Below are 27,284 nucleotides of genomic sequence, written 5' to 3'. Positions count from 1 at the left end.
CCTAATGCTTGCAAAGCTGCTAGATCAGATTCGGAGATAGGATTCGTTGCACTTGAAAAGGCAAGAATGACTTAGGGATAGTCAGCGTGGTTTTGTGCATGGGAAATTATGGCTCACAGATTTAATTCAGTAAATTGAAGAGGTGATCAAGAGGACTGATGAGCACAAGATGGTAGATGTTGGACACATGGACTTTGACAAGGTCCTTCCTGAAAGCTGATCTGGAAGTAAGATTGTGAGATCTAGGGGGATCTAACCAATTTGGATACAAAATTGACTTGGTAGGAGTCAGAGAATGGCGATGGTGGGTTGCTTTTCAGATCAGAGGCCTGTGACTTGTGTTTGCCACAGGGATCAGTGATGGGTCCCCAGTTGTTTGTCGTAGACAGGAGGAGAGTTTAAGTGGCATGATTGGTAAGTATGTAATGACACCAAAATCCTCATCCTCATGTGAAGTAATACATTTTGGAGAGTTAAATTAGGGCACAATATCCACAGTAAATGATAAGGCACTGGGGTTTATTGTAGAACAGAGAGATTTTTCTTTAGTATACATATATTTTCTTGAGTAGTTTTTTTGCATTACCTATGAGTGAAATTCTGCAGGCCTGCAGAAAAAAGAATCTCAGCGTTATAACCATATACAGCACTGAAAAGGCCAGTTTGGCCCTACTAGTCCATGCCAGAACAAATCCCCACCCTCCTAGTCCCACTGACCAACACCTGGTCCATACCCCTCCAATCCTCTCCCCTCCATGTAATTATCCAGTCTTTCCTTAAATGTAAATAACGTCCCTGCTTCAACCACCTCCGCCGGAAGCTTATTCCACATCCCAACCACCCTTTGCGTGAAGAAATTTCCCCTCATAATTTTCCCCCTTCAATCTCAAACCATGGCCTCTGGTTTGAATATCCCCCACTCTTAATTGAAAAAGCCTATCCACATTGACTCCCTCTGTCCCTTTTAAAATCTTGAACACCTCCATCAAATCCCCCCTCAATCTTCTATGCTCCAGAGAAAAAAGCCCCAGGCTGCTCAACCTTTCTCTGTAACTCAAACCTTGACATCCTGTCAACATTCTCGTGAACCTTCTCTGCACTCTCTCTATTTTGTTTATATCCTTCCTATAATTTGGTGACCAAAACTGCACACAGTATTCCAAATTTGGCCTCACCAATTTGCTTTGTACAATTTCATCATAACATCCCAACTCTTGAATTCAATACTCCGATTTATGAAGGCCAACATTCCAAATGCCTTCTTCACCACTCTATCTACCTGAGTATCAACTTTGAGGGTACTATTTACCATAACTCCTAAATCCCTTTGTTGCTCTGCATTCCTCAATTGTCTACCATTCAATGTATATGACCTATTTAGATTTGCCTTTCCAAAATGCAACACTTCGCACTTATCCGTATTAAATTCCATCAGACATTTCTCAGCCCACTCCTCTAGCTTTCCTATATCTCATTTTAAGCTACGGTAATCTTCCTCACTGTCCACAAAACCACCAATCTTTGTATCATCTGCAAACTTACTTATCCAATTCACCACCCCTTCTTCCAGATCGTTAATATATATAACAAACAATAGTGGACCCAGGACCGATCCCTGAGGAACTCCACTAGTCACCGGCCTCCAATTTGACAAACAATTTTCTACCAGTACTCTCTAACACCTCTCATCCAACCATTGCTGAATCCATTTCACTACCTTCTTATTTATACCTAATGCCACCACCTTTTTTCCTAACCTCCTGTGGAAAACTTTGTCAAAAGCTTTACTAAAGTCTAAATAGACAACATCCACAGCCTTCCCTTCATCAATCTTTTTTGTAACCCCCCTCGAAAAACTCTAAGGTTTGTTAAGCATGATCTACCCCTGACAAAACCATGCTGACTACTACCTATCTATCAATCCCTGTTCTTCCAAATATTTGTAAATGCCATCCCTCAAAACACTTTCCATCAACTTACCCACCACAGATGTCAGACTCGCAGGTCTATAATTTCCAGGCTTACATTTGGACCCTTTCTAAAACAGCGGAACAACATTAGCCACCCTCCAATCCTCTGGCACTACCCCTGTGACCAGTGACATCCTAAATATCTCTGTTAATGGCCCCACTATCTGTACACTAGTCTCCCTGAGTGTCCTTGGGAATACTTTGTCCGGACCCGGAGATTTATCCACCTTTATCTTTTTTAACACTGCCATCACTACCTCCTCGGTTATCCTTATGATTCATGACCTCCCCACTATTTTTCTTTACTTCAACTTGTACAATATATTTTTTTTTCCCTAGTGAGTACTGAGGAAAATAAATCATTTGTAAGTGATGTCAATAAATCTGAACTTTGAGAGGGAGGGTAGGCTGGGACTTTTATCTCTGGAGCATAGAAGGCTGAGGAGTAATTTTATAGAGGTTTATAAGTTCATGAGGGGCACAGTCTTTTTCCCAGCATAGTGAAAAACTTGAAGGTGTAGGATTAAGGTGAGAGGGGAAGGATTTGAAGGGGTTCTGAGGCCAGAGGGTGATGGATATATGGACAGAGCTGCTAGAGGAATTGGCAGAGACATATATAATTACAAACATTTAAACAGCTTTATGGCCAGGAAAGGTTAGAGAGATATAGGTCAAATCCAGGCAAATGGGACTAACTTGGCAAGGTCCATGATCAGCATGGTAAGTTATCATGCTGAATGATTCTATTGTCCGTATTAAGAAGAATCTTATCATGGATATTGATTGTCAGGGTCAATGTTCTTCTGCAGCAGGTTCAGATAAATGTGTGATCTTTATGCCCAGGATGTTTCGAATGAGACTTCAGTGAAACAGACTTCACTAAAGAAATCAAATTTGATTTGGAGCTTCACCTCCAAGTCGACACAATTGTTGTTTGTACAATCTTCGTTCTGGCATGGAGATGACAAAGGCTGAACGCCTTCCAACTTGTTGTGGAGATCAATTTCAATCCTGCAGGGAACTTTCTGGAGGCATGATATTAAAAATAAAGAAAGATTGAAAAGAGAGTTTGTTGGTACAATGCTGCAGCTTTGCAGGATTAATCTGCATTGGAATGTGGTGCGTGGCAAGTTTGTCGTGAAAATGCTCACTTGCCTGGAGTAGATTGATTCTTTGAGGTAAAGAATTCCTCTTCCATTTCCTGAATTCCTCTTCCATTTCCTGAATTCCCTCCATTTCCTGAATTCCCTCAATTTCCAAGTGTAAATGCACTTCCTCAGCTTCTGGTTCCTGTCAACTCCAATCCAATTCAAAGTGTCGCATCCAAAATTGGTGGTTTAATCCGCTTAATTATTTAGAAGTTTTAAGAGGATGATACTCTAATGTCAAGACAACAGCCTTCGCAACCTTACTACATCATGAAATAGGTTGTTCATTCTTCATTATTAGTGATTTTTCTTACAATCACTTATGCATTGTGTACTCAAAAATAACATTGATATTATTGAGAAAAAAATTTAATAGCGATCCATTTAATAATACATAAATAGTGTTGTAGTATATTTAACCCTTACCTTCTTGTTGTATTCATGAACTAGTCTATCCAGTTCCTCTTGCATTACTCTTAGTTTTGCTTTCAGAAATCGTATCTGGGCCTCTGAGTTCAGAATAGGTAATAGAATATTTTTGTAAATCTATGGTTAACTCAACACAATTTATCAGACAAAAAGACTTTCACAATTGTTACCCATTACAATGTATGTCCTATTAATATTTTATAAGGTTACTACAGTACTTTACAATAGGTGGATTATTGCATAACATGGTTTAATATCCAATTAATAAATTAAGAATAGAATTTCCTTTCTTCCGTTCAGTTACACAAGTAGGATGAGATCAACAAGTATAAAATTGAGACATCAGTTCTGTCATTATGCTCTTGCAGTCAGCTATCAACAATTGTGGATTTCAAATAAATAAATTACATTGGCTTTAGAGAGGAGCAAAAGGGTTTTCTCAGAATAATCAAGAAGTGAAAGGTTATATTTATTAAAATGATTGAACAGATTATGGCTCCTTTCCCTCAGAAAGATTAGGACGGTAATGGATTTTTAAGTTATTCGTGAATTTGATAAAGTAGATGTAGTTAAGATGTTTCAATAGGACCAGAACTGAAGGCCATAATGTAAGATATGCTCAAACAAAACCAAACAGAATTTAGGAGAAATGTATTTATTCAGATGATAGATAGAATGGAGAACCTGCTCCTGGAGAAACACAGAGGGTTCCTCCAACACTTTGTATGTTACTCCAGTTTTCCAGCATCTGGACTTTCTTGTTTGCCTCTGGAGAAAGTACTTTAGATGATTCACAATATTGCATGTATTTAAGGCCAATCTAGATATATATGTTTTGCAAAATCTTCGCTAGGATTCTCCTAAATAGAATAATACCTAATGTCGCCGAGAATATTCTCCCAGAATCACAGTGCGGCTTTCGCGCAAACAGAGGAACTACTGACATGGTCTTTGCCCTCAGACAGCTCCAAGAAAAGTGCAGAGAACAAAACAAAGGACTCTACATCACCTTTGTTGACCTCACCAAAGCCTTCGACACCGTGAGCAGGAAAGGGCTTTGGCAAATACTAGAGCGCATCGGATGGCCCCCAAAGTTCCTCAACATGATTATCCAACTGCACGAAAACCAACAAGGTCGGGTCAGATACAGCAATGAGCTCTCTGAACCCTTCTCCATTAACAATGGCGTGAAGCAAGGCTGTGTTCTCGCACCAACCCTCTTTTCAATTGTCTTCAGCATGATGCTGAACCAAGCCATGAAAGACATCAACAATGAAGACGCTGTTTACATCCGGTACCGCACGGATGGCAGTCTCTTCAATCTGAGGCGCCTGCAAGCTCACACCAAGACACAAGAGAAACTTGTCAGTGAACTACTCTTTGCAGACAATGCCACTTTAGTTGCCCATTCAGAGCAAGCTCTTCAGCGCTTGACGTCCTGTTTTGCGGAAACTGCCAAAATGTTTGGCCTGGAAGTCAGCCTGAAGAAAACGGAGGTCCTCCATCAGCCAGCTCCCCACCATGACTACCAGCCCCCCCACATCTCCATCGGGCACACAAAACTCAAAACGGTCAACCAGTTTACCTATCTCGGCTGCACCATTTCATCGGATGCAAGGATCAACAACGAGATAGACAACAGACTCTCCAAGGCAAATAGCGCCTTTGGAAGACTACACAAAAGAGTCTGGAAAAACAACCAACTGAAAAACCTCACAAAGATTAGCATATACAGAGCCGTTGTCATACCCACACTCCTGTTCGGCTCCGAATCATGGGTCCTCTACCGGCATCACCTACGGCTCCTAGAACGCTTCCACCAGCGTTGTCTCCGCTCCTTCCTCAAAATTCATTGGAGCGACTTCATCCCTAACATCGAAGTACTCGAGATGGCAGAGGCCGACAGCATCAAATCCACGCTGCTGAAGATCCAGCTGCGCTGGGTGGGTCACGTCTCCAGAATGGAGGACCATCACCTGCCCAAGATCGTGTTATATGGCGAGCTCTCCACTGGCCACCGTGACAGAGGTGCACCAAAGAAGAGGTACAAGGACTGCCTAAACAAATCTCTTGGTGCCTGCCACATTGATCACCGCCAATGGGCTGATATCACCTCAAACCGTGCATCTTGGCGCCTCACAGTTCGGCGGGCAGCAACCTCCTTTGAAGAAGGAGCCCACCTCACTGACAAAAGACAAAGGAGGAAAAACCCAACACCCAACCCCAACCAACCAATTTTCCCCTGCAACCGCTGCAACCGTGTCTGCCTGTCCCGCATCGGACTTGTCAGCCACAATCGAACCCGCAGCTGACGTGGACTTTTACCCCCTCCATAAATCTTCGTCCGCGAAGCCAAGCCAAAGAGATATATATGTGAAGGGGAAAGAAAAAAGGATGCATCGATGACTTAAATAAAAGTAATAAAAAGAGGCTTGAGTAGAGAACAAATAGAGACGTTGATCTATTGGATTATGTCAGTGCAGAAATAAATTTTGTAATTTACAGAGGAAACATCTACCTTGACTCTGTTCACTTTGCAGAGCTAAATATTAATCATGGTTTCCTTAAACTCATGTATGCATCTACTATATGTAAATATTATCTGTGTAAAATCCAAAGGAGACGCTATACACTGTCCTCATGATGTAAGATTAGAAGACACAGATAATCTTTTTGAAGAATAGGTAAATTCAGGGTGAGGCGGATATGAGTCCAGTCAGATCTGCCATGATTTGATTGGTGGAGTCATACAGAATGGATCAAGCCCTTCACCCCAACTTGTTTACTCCGACTAAGAGGGCATTCTGGGCCAGTCACATTTGCCTGCATTTGGTCCATATCCTTCCAAGCCTTTCCTAACCATATATCTATCCAAATGTCTTGAACAATGCAATTATACCTGCTTTTATATCATCTTCATTCCAGATACACTTTCACCCTGTAAGTGAAAACGGAGCCCCTCTGGTCCCTTTTAAATCCCTACCCTCTCAGCTTAAACCTATACTTTCTACTTCTGGAACAATTTATCCTTGGCAAAAGAGTATAAACATTCATTTTATCCATGCCTCTAATTATTTTATAAACCTCTATAAGGCCTCAGCCTCCTCAATTAGCCTTGGTTTAGCTGAGATTGACTCTGACCTTGCTTTTATCTTATATCTTATATTTTTATACCTCAAAATGCAGTAGACAAAATGGTAAAGTTGGGGAATGGATTGGGAAAGAACTGGAGAGAGTAAAGTGAGAAGAGATGTTCTCAGGGAAAAAACACAGATGTAGGAGAATGTTTAGGGACCACTTGTGGGGGGTTCTGGATAGATTAGTCCCACTGTGACAGGGAAAATAAAGTAGGACAAGGGAACCATGGTTGACAACAAAGGTGAGACAGCTAGTTAAGAGGAAACATAGAAACATAGAAAATAGGAGTAGGTCATTCGACCCATCGAGCCTGCTCTGCCATTCAACGAGATCATGGCTGATCTTAAAGTTCAGTACCCCATCCCCGCCTTCTCTCCGTAACCTTTAATACCCTTATACTGAAGAAATAGATCTAATTCCCTCTTAAATAGATTTAATGAACCTGCCTCTACTGCCCTCTGTGGCAATGAATTCCACAGAAAGAAGGAAGCAAAAGTCAGGAATGGCTCACGAAAATTATATAGTAGCCAGGAGGGTCTTGGCAGGTAGGATTAAGGAAAACCCTAAGGCATACATGAAAAACAGAAGGATGACTAGAGTAAAGGTGGGGCTACTTAAGGATAAAGGAAGCAACATGTGCGTGGAGGTAAGGGAGGTTCTAAATGAATGTTCACCAGAGACAGGGACCTTGGTCAATGTGAGGTCAGTATAGGACAAGTTTATGTGCTGGTTAAGAAATGCTGGATCTTCTAAAAAACATACCCGGGACTGAACGAGATATGACAGGAAGCAAGGGAAGAGGTTGCTGGGGCATTGGCAATGTTCTTTGCAAATTCCCTGGCCAAAGGAGATGAATCAGAGGATTGGTGAATAGGAAATGTAATCCCCTTGTTTAAAAAAGGTAATAGGGAGAATCCTGGGAATTATAAACCAGTGAGTCTTACGTCAGTAGTGGGCAAACTATTGGAGGGGATTCTCAGGGACAGGATTCACAAGCATTCAGAGAGTCTTCTCAGAGAGAGTCAGTAGGGCTTTGTGAGGGGAAGATCATGCCTCACAGTTTAATTGAGTTTTTTGAGAAAGTAACAAAAGGATGAAGATGGCCAGTCGATATGGTGTATGTGGATTTTAGTAAGGCATTTGACAAAGACCCCCATAGTAAACTGATTCTGAAAGTCATGAGGCATGGGATCTAAGGAACCTTGGCTGTGTGGATTCAGAAAGCAGTTGACGGAATGTATTCTGTGTGGAAGATCTGATGAGTGGACTTCCACAAGATTCCATTCAGGGATCTGCTTTTTGTGATTTTTATCAATGACCTGGATGAAGGATAGTTCAGTAAGTTTGCAGATACAGGATATAGAAAGGATGGAGAGATGGATACAGAGATATCTGGAAAACTAGCAAATGGAGATCAATCTGGTTAACTGTGACATGATGCATTTTAGAAGGTTGAACTCCACCTTCATGGTGAATGGCATGATTCTTAACAGTGTGGAAGAACTTTGGGGTCCAATTCCATAGATCTCTCAAGCTTTGCCATGCAGGTTGATAGGGTAGTTAAGAAAGTTTACGGTATGCTGGCCTTCATCAGTCAAGGGATTAAGTTCAAGAGTGATTAGATAATGTTGTAGCTCTATAAAACTCTGGTTAGTCCACTTGGAAATTATGTTCTGTTTTGGTTGCCTCATTACAAGAAGGATGTGGAAGCTTTGGAAGGTGCAGAGGAGATTTTTCAAGGTATTGCCGGATTGGAGAGTGTGTCTTATGAGGCAAGGTTTACAGAACTAGGGCTTTTCTCTTTGGAGCAAAGAAATATGAGAGGTGACTTAATAGAGGTCTCCAAGATTGAGAGCTATAGGACAGCCAGTACTTTTTTTCCCCAGGTTGACAGCAGAAAATACCAGAGAACATTTGTACTGGGTGAGGGGAAGAAAGTTTAGGGTAGACGTCCGGGGTAAGCTTTTTTTTTCATACTGTGGCGGGTGCCTGGAATGGATTGTCGGGGTGGTGGTGAAGGAGGCTGGTTCAACAAGGGAAATTAAAAGACTCTTAGACAGGCATATGGATTCAAGAAAAATAGAAGGTTATGGATGTGAGGCAGGGAAGGTTGGCTCAATATTGTAGGCCAAAGGGTGTGTACTGTGCTATAATGTTGTGTTCTAAACACCTGTTTTTAAATTCTTGCTTACCTTCTAAGCAATTACAATCACAAACTGTTTTATCGAATACTACCAACTCAAAAGCTACAAATTAAAATAGTATCTTAATCTTTTCATTTCCGAATACCAGTAACTTTTTAAAATTGCAAGTTGTAATATTAATTCATCCAAACCTTAAACTGTTTAATTAAGACCATGGAATCAGTGAACAGGTTTTCTTAAATGAAGGGGTTGTTCTGTGAGGAGAGATCAAGTAGCCTGGGACTATGTTCATTGGAGTTTAGAACGATGAAGGGGGGAATCTTATAGAACATATAAAATGAACAGATAAATGAGAACAAGGAGGTGGTTTCCACTGGCAGGTGAGAATAGAACTACAGGACATAGCCTCAAGATTCAGGGAGCAGTTTAAAGATAGAGACAACAACATAGAACAGTACAACACAGGAACAGGCCCACAAAGTCTGCATCAAACATGATGCCAAAATTAAACTAAATCTCTACTGATTGCACATGACACATCTATGTCCCTGTATCTAGAAGCCTTCTGCTTCCACCACTATTCCTGGCAGCCTGTTCCTACCATCCTGTGTGTAAAAGACTTATTCTGCTTATATCCTTTAAACTCCCTACCTCTCCCAACCTTAAATGCCTGCCTACCAGTATGTGACATTTTCACACTGGAAGATAGATTATGACTCTTTACCCAATCACTACCTCTCAAAATTTTGTAAACTTTCATCAGGTCATCTGACACTCCAGAGAAAACAACCATAATTTGACCAATTTTTCCTCATAGCACATACCCTCTAATTCAAGCAACATCCTGGTAAATCTTTTATACCCTTTCTGCATCTTTCCTGCAATGAGGCAACCAGAAATGCGTAAAAATTCCATGTGCAGCCTAACGAGAGTTTTATACGGGTGTTTCTATAGGAACTGCTTCTCTCAGACATTAGTAAAACTGTGGAGTTTTACTAATAAAACAACAGAGAGTCTGTTTGAATGTATTTAAGACACAGATCAATAGATTTTGGAAGGATAGAGGAATTAAGGATTATGTAGAACAAGTGGGTACGTGGGGCTGAGTCCACAGCCAGATCAGCCATGATCATAACTTATTATCCAAGATCTACATTTTGCAAAATTTAAATTTATGGCACAATAATTGTATTTTGTCGATCAGTATCAGCATGCAAACTGAAATGTTTTTAATCAATGTACACAATTAAAAAGGCTTTCACTTCTCTCCAAAGTATGATACAGCTTTTAACAACCAAATTGTACAATATAAAGAGCAAAGCAATGAGTTCAGACCCACCTGTGCTCATTTCATTGCCAATGTTGGGCATTATCTCATCCTTGACATTAACAGGAGCACCTTCCTTCATCTGACCTTCAATTTTGCTAATTGTCTTTTCAAGGGAGAAATTAGAAAAGTCCTCTGGAACTCCAACATCATCAGCCATGTGTAATTCAATTGTTTTATGCTTGGCACTAAAATTTAAAAATAATAGGTACTTCCTTTGTTTTATTTTTCAGTTTAGAAAATAACTTGCTTTGCTGAAACTGATATATTTAAAATTAGAATACACCAACATGTGCACTGTTAATAAATAAATATTAAGGTAGATATTGGCTTGGGTATAACATTTGACACTTTAAAAATATGGCACTGCAAATCATATTTAAAATGCATAAAACATGCATGAAAACAGTCTGAAAATATAAATTCTCATACAGTGGGCATACTGTTTAATGACTAATTTGTACTGTCTATTTGAATGACAACAGAAGAGAACCAGCACATTTCTCAAGTTTAGAAAAATCATAACTGGCTAGTCAGGTACATTTTGACATATTGATCCAAATATTTCTCTTTTGACTTTCCAAATCTGATGCACTCTTTAAAAAAAAAGGAAAGGTTGTGAAATAAACACAAATAAGGCCATATATAAATTAGCACATCCAAAATATGCTTGCAGCAGAGTTTAATGAATAAATATCTTGTTACAATATAGATTATTCATACTGCCTGCTTATAAAAAGAGCCTGTGGGTTTTTTGTACCTTCTAAGTATTTATAATTAGACTCAAAAGGCAGAGTAATATTCATAATTTTAGAATCATTTGCTTCACCGTCATGTAATTTTCCTGTTTTAGCTCAGTTTTCTCACCTATTAAATAGTTAATAAACCTCAGAGCAAAACTACCATGGTATTGTTGGCTGGGACCTGCTTTAAATAGAACTGTTGCAAGAGAGGCAGTGCAAAGAAAACACAGTTTTTTTCAGAGTGACTTTGACAGATACTGCTTAAAACAACAAACTGCTTTCCTGGGCAATGCTCCAAAAGAACAATGAATAATTATACTATCTCAGCACAAAAGTGAATAGTAATGCATTTCAAGAGTTGCGTCAACTTAGAGTCAAAAATTAGACTTCAGAAATAAATGACTATAAGACATAGTGCTGAAAAAATGGACTGAATTTGCAGGCATGCTTTCAAGTGCTATAAGTTTTTAAGATATTAAGAGATATTAAGAGGTGTTAATATGGCTTTAGTAGGTGGTGTAAGGGAAAATCCAAAAAGATTTTATGTATTAAGGTCAGAAAGGAAAGAATAGATCCCCTAAAGGATCAGGATGGGCATCTATTTATGTGGTGCCATAGGAGAGGTGAAAGATCTTAAATGAATATGTTGTGAATGTATTGACTGTGGAGCAGGATAAGCAGGAGTGGGAGGTGAGGGAGGTAACTCTTCACTACTGAGAGCATGTCTCGGTAACTGCTGATCTTTTAATCAGACATCAGTGGTAGGGAAATTGCTGGAAAGGGTATATTGAGGAGAACCAGTGAGGATTTGTGTGTGGGAAATCATAGCTCATGAAATTGACAGAATTTTTAGAAGTGGTATCAAAATGGGTAGACGAAGGCAAGGCAGATAGTGTTGCAATATTTATTTAGATTTTAGTAAAGCTTTTGATAAGATTTCATGTGGAAGGTTGGTATGGAAGGTTAGGGCACATGGGATAGAGGCCAATTAGCCAAATGGATAAACAAAAAAATTGGCTCAGTGATACAAGTCAGAGATGGTTACTGAGGACAATTTTTCAGACTGGAGGGCAGTGATCAGTCTCAGGATTTAGTACTGGGACACTTAATTTTCATAAGTGATTTGGACAAGGATGTTTGTGCAAGGAGAGTACGTTTACTGATGACACTGAAGTATGTGCAACGTTGTCAGTGAAGAAGGACTAGATCAGAATCAGAAAGGAGTTAAGGAATGGCAGATGCAGTTCAATATGGAGAAGTGCGAGGTGCTGCATTTGGATAAATTGAATGAGGACATGACTTACTCTGCCTTAAAGAATGTTATGGAGCAGAAGGACATCAAGGTGCAAGTACACAGCTCTTTAAAAATGGAAGAGAGCATTTGGGACGCTTGTCTTCATCGCTCCAAGCATTGAATACAAGATGTCATGTTGAAGTTATACAAGACATTGGTGAAGCTACACTTGGAATATTGTGTACAGTTTAAGTTCCTTTGCTATTGAAAGGATATTATTATGGTGGAAAGGGTATAGAAGAGGTTTAAGATGTTGCCATGATTAGGGAAGTTATCATGAGAGTCTGGAAAAACTTGGCTTGTTTTTCTTTACTCCTTAGGAGGTTAAGAGGGGATCTTATTGAGGTCTATAAATTCATGAGAAGCATGGATAAGGTGAAGAGTGACCATCTGTTCCCTGGAGAAGGAGAATCTAAGATATGAGGGTATAACTATAAGATGAGGAGGGCGTGATTTGGAACAGTTCTTCATTCAGAGGGTGGTGGGCAGATGGAACGAGCTGCCAAAGTGGTAGAGGGATATAAGGGAAGTTCCTTTAAGAAATACTTGGATAACTACATGGATAGGAGAGGCTTGGAGAGACACGGACCTAATGAAGGCAAGTGGAACAAAAACAGGATGGCTCGTTGTTCGGCATTGATTAGCAGGGCCTGTGGGCCTGTTTCCCTGATGTAAGACTCTATAACTCAATAGTTGGACAGAGTAGAATTGAAGACTATAAGGCATAAAATTAAAACTGGGGCCAAGGCTTTCAGAAGTGAAATTGAGGAACTCAGCCACCTGTGTAAGGTGACATAAATGTGGAGTTCCTTTTCTCCAGGCAGCATTTAATATTAAATTTTAAATCTGTGTGGAATTAAATCGCAAATCCGCATTGATCTTACTATTTGGTTGAATGGTCTACCCTGAGTCTACATTGTAAGTCATTTCATCTCTGCATCTTAGTTCAAGTCTAGGTTGCATAAAGCAGTCTGGAAGTAAAATAAAAACAATTTTTGTCATCATGTGATCATGAATTAAGATTTATATGTGTAAGCCTCGATATATACTGCACATTTTGCTTGTCTGTTTTTTAAATCAACATTAAAGTAATAAATGGTATAAATATGTGGAAGATTTTACCTTGTAATTTTCTTTCCTTTGTTTGCTGAACATGGTCTGCTTTGCCCCATGTTCCTCAATTCAGCTTTATTTTTGTTCTGCAGTACATAATTTAAAACAAAAGGTAAGCAACATCACAGGTAATATTTAAATGTCCATCTGGTTGTGTGTAGTATCAGTTCTTATTTTTAAAAAATTATATTACTTAGTTACAACTGTCAAAATAAATTCAGATACTCCATAAACCATAAAATGGGAAGGCAACACCCCCCCCCCCCCCAACCGTTGGAGAAAGAGGAGAGAACACAATCTACGGGATGGTGATTACGGTGGCGGACCAGCGAGGGGCACGAGGCAAGCAACCCATATAGGCCACAGACTACTGGTGACTGAGGTTAAAGGACTGCTGGAGACAGGCTCGAAACTGGCTGAAGACAAACCAGGCATCGGAAACAAGATGGGAGAGAGTGCTGAGAGTGCTGGAGGCTTCCTGATCATGTCAGAGGAGTGCACCTGGTGCTCGGGTTGCTGAAAGCTGTGTGGCTGTAGAGGATGCGGGGGCACTGGAGGCAATTTCTGCTGAAAGCAAATCTTTGTCTGCCTTACAGTATATTAAAGGAAATATAGAGATTAAGTGGTGAAAAAGTATCTAAATACTCCTGAGGAAATCTTAAATAAAGGGAAAGATGCAAAAGAGGAGGGCAATGATCAAAGAGTTGATCACTGCAGTAATGAGGTAGGGTGCCTCAGCAGGGCCTTCAAATAAAATCACACAAATGCAGGTAGAGCTTTGGAATAAAAAAATTAGTATTGTATACAGCCAGAAAGCATTGTACTCCAGGCCTTCCATCATTCAACAGTTCATGGACGAGATGAGATGTCAGCAAATCACTGAGAGGTGTGAGTGGAAGAGCATCACAGTAGTAGAGAATTTCAATTCCTCAGAGCAACTGAGATTGCTTTAGTGTAAAAGGATTAGGTGCTGTGGAATTTTTAAAATGCATTGTGGGGAGCTTTCTGTGCCTGCATGTAATAATTTTGTGATAAACTATTTTGTGTCAGTCTTCACAGAGTAACACAGGTAACATGCCAAAGATTGATTTTAAGGAGGCCCAAGCTATTGCATACCCAGCACATTACCAGTCACTTCCTGAACAACAAGGACATGTGATGCACATGAACATCACCAACCCCAGGCCTACACTATCTATCTGTGCTGGTCGATGCCTCCCTCCCAGACACACTGAACAACTTCTACGTGCGTTTTGAGGCAAAAAATGACATTGCAGCAAAGAAGTCCACCTCTCCTCCAAATGACCGGCTGCTGTGTCTTGCAGTGGACGATGTGAAAAGAGAGTTAAGCAAGGTCAACCCGCGGAAAGTTGTTGGACCAGATAACATTCCCAACAAGGGATGTGCGGCTCAGCTAGCGGATGTTCTCACCGACCCTGAAAAGCGCCATGGTCCCAATGTGCTTCAAAGCCGCCACCATTGTCCCCGTGCCGAAGAAATTGGCTGTGTCCTGCCTCCTGACACACTCACGTCCATCATCATGAAGTGCTTTGAGAGGCTCGTCATGGGGCACATCAAGCTCCTGCTGTCCCCATCACTAGAACCCCTGCAGTTTGCATACAGACCCAACAGGTCTACGGATGATGCCATCACCATTGGTCTCCATCAAGCCCTCACCCACCAGGAAAACAAGGACTCGTATGTTCAAATGCTGTTTATTGACTTCAGTTCAGGATTCAAGACAATCATACCACAGTACCTGATAAGGAAATTGAGCTGCTGAGACTAAACACGTCCCTCTGCAATTAGATCCTGTTGGGGAGACATCAGTCAGTCTGGATCAGTAACAGCATCTCCAAGACCATCACACTGAGCACAGGCACCCCCTTCCCCCCACTCCAGGGCTGTGTGCTGAGTCCACTGCTGTTCACTTTGCTGACCCACGACTGTGCAGCTAAACACAGCTCGAACCACATCATCGAGTTTGCTGATGACACAACAGTGGTGCACCTGATCAGTAAAAATGATGCGTCAGCATACAAAATGAAGTGCAGTCGCTAACAGACTGATGCACAGCAAACAACCTGTATCTGAATGTCAAAAAACAAGAGATGGTTGTTAACTTCAAGAGGGCCCAGGGGGACCACGCTCTGCTGACCTTTGACAACTTCACCATTGAGGTCGTCAAGTTCCTTGGAGTGCACTTGGCGAAGAATCTCAAGCGATCCCTTAACACAAGATCCATAGCCAAGAAAGCCCAGCAGCACCTCTACTTCCTGCAAAGGCTGAAGAAAGTTCATCTCCCACCCTTCATCCTCTACGTTCTACAGAAGATGTATCAAGAGCATCCAGTGCAACTACATCACCTCCTAGTTTAGAAGCTGTACCACCTCGGACCACAAGACCCTGCGGAGGATAGTGAAGTCAGCGGAAAAGTCCTTTGGAGGCTCTTTTCCTACCATGAAGGACACTTACAACACTCGATGCAGGTGAAAGGCAATAAACATTGTTAAGGACTCCCCACACCCATCAAGTAAACTATTCTCCCTTCTGCCAGGAGGTACTTTACCACTCAGGCCCTTATGTCTAGATTGACCAAGAGCATTTTCCCCCAAGCCATCAGACTCCTGAACTCCCAGAACATTTGGGGATTAGGTACAGTGGACTGTTAATTTATGTCTTAATATCTTAAATGTGTTGAATTCCTATTCTATTCTAACCTATACCTATGTAAATATGCTCCGTGGTCTTGGAGAAACACTATCTCGTCTTTACTGTGCGCACATGGTATGAATGATAAATAATGACTTGATCATTATAGAGGAGGTGATGGCTAAATTATTGGGCCTACAAGTCGATAAGTCCCTTGTTTCGGATGGAATGCAGCTCACAATAATGAAATAAATGGCAGAAATTATAGCAGATGCATTTATGCACATTTACCAAAATTCTCTGGACTCTGGGCGGGTCTCGGTAGATTGGAAGATAGAAAATGTTAATTCATCCATTTTTAAAAAGTGGGATATAGACAATAGGCAGGTGAGTTTTTAACGTCTGCTTTCGGGAAAATTAATGAAGTTGACATAAAAGAAGAAATCTGGAGAGAAATTACTCCATCAGGGCAGAGGCAGCATGGATACAGGAGGATGCAAGGGGAATTAAGGATTTTACGGTTTGAACGAGTAAGTGGAACTGTGAGCACACCCAGATTAACCGTGATCTTACTGAATAGAGGAGGAGGCTCAGTGGGTCAGAGAGCCTATTCCTGCTCCTATTTCTTATGTTCTTCTGCAGATAGTCCTACTGCAGAACAACTGTAATTGATAAATATGATTGCACCAAGGTGGAACAGGTGAAAGTTTAAGACTATTGTCTTCTTGGATGGTTTCAAATATACATTTTTGTTAGATACTTTCCAAAATACATCTTATACACTGCATCTCATGAAAATAAATAACTTTCAATGCTCCCTTACGTCCAAAGAGGTTTTGAAAGAGTTACAGATGTAGTGATACTGCAGTGTTCGTACTACATGGGTGTGGAGTAGAATGAAACGCACACCAAAGCCTTGAAGTCGAAACTGGTTTATTGCACTGGCTGTCGCATTTCTATGGGTCCTAGGCACTGACGTTATGGCCCCACGTCATCGGAGCGCTGGCCTGGGATTGGCTGACATTCCTGCCACCGTTCCTGTCTTCCTGCTGTGTGGGAAGACATCTGGGATGACAGCCAGTGTCACTCCCAGGTCCACGTGGTCACCGCTTCGTTGGCCGGTCTGCGTCTCCAATCGCAGGCTGCTATATGAACCCCCCCCACATCCAGAACTGGCGATCGGCCCGTTGTCCATTGACTTGGGGGGCCTGCCTTTGCATTGCGGGTGAGGAGTGGAGACCAGCTGGTCACAGTCCAGATATGCTGGTTTCAGATGGTTGACCGTAAATGTCTCCTTACCACTTATGTCGAGGATGAAAATGGAGCTGTTATCCCTGATGACCCTGCAGGGCCCCTCATAAGGTCATTGTGGGGTAGCCAGTGTGCGCCCCTTCACACGGACACATACTAAGAAGTCTTTAAGTCCTTGGGGATGTATTATTGAAGATGGCCATGTGGTGGGGGTTGTTGCAGGACCAGGGACCCCAGCACAAGGCATTGAAGTCTTCCTTTGGTGCTGTGTGAATCCCCAGAATGACCCAAGGCAGTTCATCCACCAAGTTGGGACCCTTGAGCTGGGCAATCAAGACTGCCTTCAGGTGCCTATGAAACCGCTCCACCAAGTCATTGGCCTGAGGGTGGTAACGCATGATGTGGTGGAGCTGTGTCCTCAGGAGGTTAGCCAGTGCTGCCCAGAGCCCAGAGGTTAGGTGCTCTGGGATCCCATGTGTCAATGAGTGCCCAGGTTCAGATTTCTGTTGTGGTATCAGCTAGTAGGAACGCCTCATGGAACCATCAACCATGTTGAGCAGGTCTATCGCCCCACAGGAAACTGGTAGTAGCCCCAGTATATCAATGTGTATGTTTTGAACCTACACCACTGGTTCAAAAGTCTGTGTGGGCACCTTTATGTGAATCTACACTTTTGAGGACTGGCAGTTTATGGACGTCTTGGCCCACTGGATGAGCTGCTTATGGAGGCCGTGCCAAACAAACCTGCTAGCCACCATCTTGACCATGGCCTGGATTGCAGAATGCATCAGGTTGTGTAGTAGGGCGTTGAAAACCTGGCGCCTCCGTGCAGCTGGGATGATGGGACGAGGGCTGCTGGTGGAGACATCGCATAGCCGTGTCAGGTTACCTGGGCCGAAGGGGACGTCTTCCACCCTGAAACCGGAGACAGCTCTCCTATATGTGGGGATTTCAGGGTCCTGCTGCTGAGCTTTGGTGAGGGCCACATAGTTGACCCTCTGGGACAGGAAGTGTACCAACTTAATTGCGGGGCAAGACAGAGCGTCGGCTATCACATTGATTTTCCCCGCGATGTGCTGTTTGTCTGTGGTACGATACCTTATGGAAAGCGAAGGTCAGCAGCTTGTAATTGGTGAAGACCTTGAACTGCCAAACGGACATTGTAAGGAATTCTCTCACAGCCAGGTACAGCGCCAATAGCTCTCAGTTTCAAGCACTGTATTTGAGCTCTGGGACGTAGAGGTGCCTACTAAAAAAGCCAAGGGGTTGCCATTGGCCTTCAATGAGCTGTTCCAGTACATCTCTTACTGTTGTGCTGGAGGTGTCAACTGTCAGAGGGTTAGGTGCCTCTGGTCTGGGGTGGACCAGGAGGGTGGTGTTGGCCGATGCATATTTTGTGTTCTGGAATGCCCTTTAAGACTCATCGTCCCAGGTAAAATGTCCTTTGATTTGCCCGCCATCAACATAAAGAGGGGGCACATGATGTGGGGCACTGCCAGTATGAATCTGTGGTAAAAGTTTAACATATTGGCGAATTCCTGTAGCCCTTTTACTGTATGTGGCTTTGCAAAGAGGGTTGTTGCCCCATGTTTGTTTAAACTGTGCCCTAGGAAGTCAAAAGTGTCCAGACTGAATTGGCACTTTACAGGGTTAATTGTCATACCGAACTCACTCAACCGGTGCACGGTTGTGTCAGGTGGTGACGTGGTCTTTGCGACTGTGGCTAGCGATGAAGATATCGTCCAAGATATCGTCATGGGCCACTTCATCCATCAGCCACTGGAAAGTTTGTATTGTGTTTTTCAGACCAAAGGGCACGCTTAGGAATTTGCACAAGCCAAAAGGGGTTATGATAACAGTCTCATGGATGTCCAGGGGGTGAATTGGGATTTGGTGGTAACCCCGGATGAGGTCCACCTTGAAAAACATCCATCCCCCATGCAGGTTGTCAAAAGTCTTGGATGTGGGACACAGGTTATCTGTCAGGTGTGGTGGCCTCATTGAGACAGCAGTAATCATTACATGGCCTCCACCCCCTCTCGCTGTTTTTGGCACAATGTGGAGGGGGGAGGCCCAGGGACTGTCGGAGTGCCGCACAATCCCTTCCTCCTCCATTTTCTTGAACTCCTCTTTGGCTAGGCTAAGCTTTTCAGGAGTGAGTCGGAGTACCTTGGCATAGAGCGGGAGGCCCTTTAGTCAAAATGTGGTGCCTTACCCCATGCTTTGGCATGGAGAACTGTGGCACCAGGATTGAGGAGAACTCCACCAGGATCCAGACGAATTCGTTATCTGAAAGCGTTATAGTCAAGGTGGGGGGGCGGGTAGTTTGGCTTCCCCCAGAGGTAGAGTCTGAAAAGTTCTGGTGTGCACCAAGCATCGTCCCTTGAGGTCTACAAGCAGGCAGCGTGCACGAAGAAAGTTGGCCCCCAGGAGCAGTTGCACCACTGCCACGAGCAGGTAAACCAGCTGTGGCTGAACCAAAGGGGGATGGTGTGGGTACCAAAAGTCTGGATGGAGGAGCTGTTAGCTGCCATCATTGCTGGGCCCTGCTTGCCATTGCAGGTGTTGAGGCCTGCGGGGAGCAGGACGCTATCTCGGTGCCAGTGTCAACCAGGAAATGCCTGCCCAGCAAGGAGTCCCAAACATAGAAGAGGCTATCACATGGGCCAACTGCTGCAGCTATCAACGACGTTGGCCAGAGCATTTCCTGGAAACCAGCAGGATGGGAGGCATCGACAGGCCTCCGCACCCCATCACTGATGGCAGTAGCAGAATTGACCAAGGGTATTAACGTCCCTCCGCTGGTCTTGATCTCTCAGGCAGCTGTTGGTGGGGCTTGCTGATGTGGTCTTCAATGGTGCTGGTATCCTTCTTCGATCTCTGGAGCATGTCCGCCTGGGCTGCAACCCTCCGAGGGTCACTGAAGTTCTCGTCCGTGAGCAAGAGTCATATATCCTCAGGCAGCTGCTCCAGAAAGATCTGCTCAAAGAATAGGCAAGGCTTGTGCCCTTGATCAAAATGAGCATCTCATTCATTAGGGTGGATGAGCCCGGTCCCCCAATCCATCCATATGCAGCAATCGGGTGGCGCACTTGCGCTGGGAGACCCCGAAAGTGTGGGTTAACAGCTCTTTGAGGGCCGTGTATTTGCCTTGCTCTGGAGGCTGCTGTAGGAACTCTACGACCCTGCCACTGTGTCTTGATCGAGTGCACTCATGACGTAGAAGTAGTGGGTGTCGGCGGCAGCGATGTGTCAAAGCTGGATTTGAGCCAAGGCCTGTTCGAATCTCACATGTAGCTACATAACCCAAAACTTTGGGAGACTGAATGAGACCATGTGGATGATAGATGGCTCAGCCTGGTCCATCATCTTCGGGTCCAACTGCCGGTTGGACCTGTTGGGATCACCAATGTAGTGTTCACGTTATGCGGGCGTGGAGAAGAATGGCACACATACCAAAGCCTTGAAATTGAGACTGGTTTATTGCACTGATAGTCGCATTTATATGGGCCCCAGTTGCTGACATCAGGGCCCTGTGTCATTGGAGCGCCAGCCTGGGATTGGCCAGTGTTCCCACCACAGTTTCCATCTTCCTGCCATGCAGGATGTCACCTGGGACCACTGTCACCACCCCCCCAAGGTCCATGCAGTCGCCGCATTTGTTGGCCATTTTGTGGGCCAGTCCGCATCTCCGTGCGTGGGCCGCTACAATACATTATTTAAACTTTTGAAAAAATATTTTACATTGTTTTACCTCAATTTTTTTCCTCCTCTCAGATTACTGTACAGCACACATCAGCTTTTAATTATATGCCTTTGTTTCTGTCAAGGCTACAAAACTCCAAAATTGGCTGACAGTACAGTCCTCAAACAATGTAAAAGGAGTGGGTTTCCAGGTAACCTGTCATTTGAGGGAATCCATCATTCAAGTCTAATCAAGTCAAGTTTATTGTCATCTTCTCCAGTCCTCAAAGCAAAATAAGCAGACATAACACACATACAGACAAAAATACATCCACAGGACAAGTATTTCATTTATACAAATAAATAAATATTGTTTTGTAAATATAAGAGTCTCAGATGGTTAGTGTGAATAGTTCCTTTGGTTGTTCAGCATTCTCACTGCCCAGTGGAAGAATTACTATTCACTAGTTAATGTATAAATTATAGTCATATTTTCATACAGAAAAATGTGGTCATCTACTTTCTCCAGCACTTGTGTGCATTGCACCACAAAGTCTTCATTTTCTCAGAAGTGTGAGGAGTTTTGGCATGCTGTCAATACTCTCAAATTTCTACAGGTACACTGTGGAAAGTATGTTGACTGGTTGTATCACAGCCTGGTTTGGTAATCTGAGTGCCCAGGAAAACTGAAGGCTGCATAAGATAGCAAACATATCCAAATCCATCACAGGCTCCAACCTCCCATCCATTGTGGACATCGATGTGAGCTGCTGCCTCAAGAAGGCATTCATAACCCTGGTCATGACCACTTCTCACTCCTATCTTTGGGAAGGAGGTAAAGAGTGAAGCACATAAATAGTTAACATAAGCACATTGGTAGAAGATAACAAAGTGTGAACCAGACAGTGGAACAAAACTACAAATAAAACACGCTTTTATAGCACCAGGTGAATCAGAGGTAAACTTCTAAAACAGAATAACAAAATAACAGAAATATAATGCAAGTGTTTGTCTCAAAGGAAATGGAAATTGGTGAGCTGGATGTAGAAAACCGAGTGGAGGTTATTATTCACAAAAGTAAAATGAGAGAACGGATACAAATTTAAACAGAGGCTAAAGGACAGTTGCTTTTTAATAGGTCTCAATAGACAATAGGAGCTGGAGTAGGCCCTTCGGCCTGTCGAGCCAGCACCGCCATTTTACAGATCATGGCTGATCACTACTATCAGTACCCCTTTCCAGCTTTATCCCCATAACCCTTTACTCCTTTGCCCACTAGAGTCTTATCTAACTCTCTTTTGAACATAATCAGCGAATCTGCCTCTACCACCCTCTGTGGCAGAGCATTCCACAGATTCACACTTCTCTGGGTAAAAAAATGTTTTCTCATCTCCGTCCTAAAGGGCCTACCCTGTATTCTTAAACTATGCCCTCTAGTCCTCATCTCCCCCATCATTGGGAACAAGTAATCCGACTTCACCCTGTCTATCCCCCTGATCATTTTGTATACCTCAATCATGTCCCCCCTCATCCTTCTAAACTCCATCGGATACAAGTCCAGTTTTTCTAGCCTTCTTGTCAACCCCGCCATCCCTGGAACTAACCTTGTAAATCTGCGCTGCACACCCTCTATAGCTAGTATGTCCTTCCTCAAAATTGGAGACCAGAACTGGACGCAATACTCCAGGTGGGGTCTCACCAGGGCCCTGTACAACTGCAAAAGAGCGTCTCTGTTCCTATACTCCAATCCCCTCTTTATGAAAGCCAACATGCCATTTGCCTTCTTCACAGCTTTCTGAACCTTCATATTAGCCTTCAGTGACCGGTGAACAAGTACACCCAGATCCATTTGCACCTCCCCACTCCCTAGCTTGTCTCCATTTAAATAATACTCAGCTTTCCTATTATTGCCCCCAAAATGGATAACCTCACATTTGCTTACATTGAACGTCATCTTCCATTCAGCAGCCCACTCCCCCAACCTGTCCAAGTCCCGCTGCATTTTTCTGACATCCTCCTCACACCCCACACCGCCACCCAGTTTAGTGTCATCTGCAAATTTGCTCATGTTATTAATAATCCCCTCATCCAAATTATTTACATAAATTACAAACAACTGAGGACCCAATACCGATCCCTGCGGCACTCCACTCATCACATCCTGCCATCCTGAAAAAGACCCGCTTACTCCAACCTTTTGTTTCCTATTTCTTAACCAATTTCCTATCCATGTCAGCACCTTACCTCCAATACCATGCTCCCTGATCTTGCCCACTAGTCTCCCGTGCGGTACCTTATCAAAGGCCTTCTGGAAGTCCAAATACACCACATCCACTGGCTCTCCCAAGTCCACCCTCTTTGTCACATCCTCGAAAAATTCCAGAAGGTTAGTCAAGCATGACTTACCCTTAAGGAATCCATGCTGACTAGCCCTTATACTATTATTTCTGCCTAAGTGTTCTGCTATTACTCCTTTTAGGATAGATTCCAATATCTTCCCCACCACTGACGTCAGGCTGAGCGGTCTATAATTTCCCGTTTTCTCCCTCCCTCTCTTCTTAAAAATCGGCACCACATCAGCCACTCTCCAATCCTCAGGGACCTCCCCCGAATCTATGGAACTTTGGAAAATGTCGACCAGTGCCTCCACAATTTCTATAGCAACTTCTTTAAGCACCCTGGGATGCAGCCCATCAGGCCCTGGGGATTTATCAGCCCTCAGTCCCAACAATTTACTCACAACCTCCTGCTTCTGGATCCGGATATCCATTAGATCCCCTACTTCCCCAGGAAAGTTCCCCAAGTCTCTTGATACCACATGACCACTACCCCCTAACTGACCATAACCTATATCCTCCTTGGTGAAGACAGTTGCAAAGTATTTGTTAAATTCCTCAGCCATCTCCTTGTTTCCGGTAATAATTCCACCCTTTTCCATTCTTAATGGACCAATTTTGAACCGAACCAATTTCTTCCTCTTCACATATTTAAAAAAGCTTTTGCTATCCTCCATTATATTATTTGCTAATTTCCTCTCGTACTTCATTTTCCCCTCTCTTATGACTTTCTTAGTTACCCTCTGATGCTCTTTGAAGGTTTCCCAATCCTCTAACTTCCCACTCCACTTCGCTATCTTATACTTACTCCCTTTGGATTTGATATTGCACTTGATTTCATTAGTTAGCCACGGCTGCCATTTGCATCTCCTAGAGCCTTTCCTCCACTTTGGAATAAATTTGTCCTGAATCCTGTGAAAAATGTCCAAAAATACCTGCCATTTTCCCCCAGTTGTCCTCCCAGCTAGTGTATCTTTCCATTTTATTTTGGCTAGCTCCTCCCTCATAGCTGCATAATCCCCTTTATTTAACTGCAGTACAGATGCTTCTGACTTCCTTTCTTTTTCCCTTTCTAATTGCAGCTCAAAAGTAACCATACCATGGTCACTATTCCCTAATGGCTCCCCTACATCGAGGTCACTTATTAACTCTGCGTCGCTGCACAGCACCAAGTCCAGAATCGACTTCCCCCTGGTAGGTTCCTCCACTAGCTGCTCCAAGAAAGTATCTCGTAGACATTCAATAAACTCACTCTCTTGTGTTCCTGCCCCCGTCTGATTATCCCAGTCCACCTTCATGTTGAAGTCCCCCATAACTACCGTATTGCTACCACTTTGACATGCCACTCTTAATTCCTGATTTATACTTCTACCGATATCTGAGCTACTTTTCGGAGGCCTGTAAATGACCCCCATTATGGTCCTCATGCCTTTACAATTTCTTAATTCTATCCAAACAGACTCTACCCCACCTGTTTCAATGTCTTTCCTTTCAAACGCCTGAATTTCATTTCTTACCAACAGAGCTACCCCACCTCCTCTTCCTAACTTTCTGTCTTTTCTATAGGACGTGTACCCGGGAACATTTATTTCCCAATCCTGCCCTTCCCGCAGCCATGTCTCCGTTACTCCGACAATGTCATAACCTCCCATTGCCATTTGCGCCTCAAGCTCATCCATTTTATTCCTTACACTCCGTGCATTCATACACAATACCTTGATACCATATCTCCTTTCTCCCTCCACCTTTGTTCTCGATGCACTTGCCCCTACTCTCCTATCACTTTTAGTTCCCTTTTTCCTTATTGTTTCACCGTCTAACGGAACCACTCCTATATTCACTCTCCTATCTGTTTCCCTATCAGTCCTGTTCCCTTCCCCCTGCCAAATTAGTTTAAATAAAATCCGACAGCATTATTAAACCTAACTGCCAGTATATTGGTCCCCGTTGCATTCAGGTGTAACCATTCCTCCTGTAGAGGTCTTGTCTTCCCCAGAAGAGATCCCAATGGTCAATGAACCTGAATCCCTGCACTCTGCACCATTCCTCCAGCCACACATTTAACCTCCTGATTTTATTATTTTTGCCCCCACCCACGCACAGCACAGGTAGCAGCCCCGAGATTACAATCCTGGAGGTCCTGCTTCTTAACCTCCTTCCGAGCTCACGGTAGTCCCTCTTCAGGATCTCCTCCTTCATCTTATCCACATCATTTGTACCCACGTGTATCAGGACTTCTGGCAGTTCACCTTCCCCCCCCAGGATACTCTGAACCCTATCCGAGACGTCTCGCACCCTGGCTCCTGGGAGGCAACACACCATACCGGAACACTTGTCAGGTTCGCAGAATATTTTGTCTGTTCCCCCGACGATGGAGTCCCCAATGACCACCTTGTTCCCCTTCCTTCCTTTCCGCACCACCGGTTCCCTTGGTGCAACCTCTGGCAGGTTATCTTCCCCAACTACATCCAATACACTATATTTGTTGCTAAGAGCAGTAGCCACCGGGGTGCTCACCACAGAGCTAGCAACTTTCCCCCCTCCCCTGACAATAGTCCACTTACCTGACCCCCCAATCCAGAGGTAAGCACTTCCCTGAGCGTAGTATCTATAAATTCTTCACTCTCCCTGATAAGCCCCAGATCATCAAGCTGCAACTCCATTTCTTTAATTTTATTCTTTAATACTTGTGTCTCGTTACATCCCCTGCAGGTATGTCCTGTGGGAAGATTTAAGGTCCTGTCACTTACCTCCTCACTCTCTCTTGCGAGCCTAAGGTCATCAAGCTGGAGCTCCAGTTCATCAACTCGGCCCCTAAGGAACCCCACCTCTTTGCACCTGGCACAAATATGGTCATTTGGGAGGGTGGAGGTCACCCATGGCTCCCACATCTGGCAACTTGAGCAGAACACTAACCCCATAGGCATGGCTCAGCCTTTTAATGTAATGGAATGTACAGTGCACTCACCTAGGAAGGGCTAATAAAAACAGCCAACCTTTCTCTCCGCCTGCTTTCGCCGAAGCCTGATGAGCCAAAGCCTGGAAGTCCCACTCCTTCACTGGGCCACTCGCTCGCTGGGCCACTCGCTCGCTGGGCCACTCGCTCGCTGGGCCACTCGCTCGCTGGGCCACTCGCTCGCTGTCCCTCTTATTTATTGGCCTTTTACCAATTAACCCCTACACGCTCTCCTGTACACCCGCCCGACCAATGGCCGCCTCCGACGCCGACTCCTCTCCGCAGGCCCCGGTAAGAGACTTTTAAAAAAGCTTTCTTACCTGCCCCCGACTCTTTTCTTCTCTGTCCTTCTCCTCTCTCCTCTCCTCTCCTCTCCCGACTGCTAGGCTCTGGAACTTCCCCATACTACATAAACTACTCTTGACACCACAAAAAGGCCAATCTGCTCTATTATAATGCCATCTTTTTTCTTGTACTATGGTAACTGTGAATATTATACATTTATTATCTTTTTTTAAATTTAATGAATACTATGTTTCAATGCCATTATCTTTAGTTAAATTGTTAGTTTGTCAGAATGATAATTAGTAATCGCCAGCTGCCATCTCTAATGCAAATGAGTAAAGCTCATGGTGTTCAGAATAGCAGCTCCCAATATTTCCTAAATAGATTAAATTTGTGTTTTTCCCAAGAAACACTGTGGTTGAGTAAATGGTCCATAAAGTTACATAGACATTTTAGTCTTTTTTGGTTATTTACCAATGCTAATTCTATAAAAGAGGGGAAAAAATTTAGAAAACAAATCATCAGATTTTTTCAGCAACTTTTTTTTCTCAAACCTATCATTTGTAAAGCTGTTAATTATCATGTGGCTTTACAGTTCTATTCAAAATAGTTCTCGCTTTAAATTACATTTATTTCTGAATCAATGACATATTATGTATAATAAATGCTTGCCAAGAGTTTGATACTTTATTTTACCTTTGATACTTCACTTTCAAAAGGTGATTCATCTGAAGAAAATAATTCTCTGCAGAATAAAAAAGCAATATCTCAATGCTTATTTCCCTGTTCGTTGACCTTTTATATCATGGTAAAA

General features: G+C 43.2%; 1 protein-coding gene across 4 annotated transcripts in view; it reads right to left on the bottom strand.

Moving 5' to 3' along the window:
* tex9 (testis expressed 9) overlaps positions 1–27,284 on the bottom strand; it is a 63,405-nt gene that overhangs the window by 23,393 nt on the left and 12,728 nt on the right. For all 4 annotated transcript variants that reach the window (XM_069912046.1, XM_069912047.1, XM_069912048.1 and 1 more), the window contains 4 exons: positions 27,167–27,215; positions 13,316–13,392; positions 10,169–10,344; positions 3,545–3,627 (listed from right to left, as the gene is read on the bottom strand). In XM_069912046.1, the coding sequence (XP_069768147.1) occupies positions 3,545–3,627; positions 10,169–10,344; positions 13,316–13,392; positions 27,167–27,215 (385 nt within the window). The remainder of the gene's footprint in view (positions 1–3,544; positions 3,628–10,168; positions 10,345–13,315; positions 13,393–27,166; positions 27,216–27,284) is intronic.

This window comes from Narcine bancroftii, chromosome 14 (assembly GCF_036971445.1).
Source record: "Narcine bancroftii isolate sNarBan1 chromosome 14, sNarBan1.hap1, whole genome shotgun sequence".
NCBI lineage: Eukaryota > Metazoa > Chordata > Chondrichthyes > Torpediniformes > Narcinidae > Narcine > Narcine bancroftii.
Note: the sequence above shows the minus strand (reverse complement) of the source record. Positions and strands in the feature narration are given on the sequence as shown.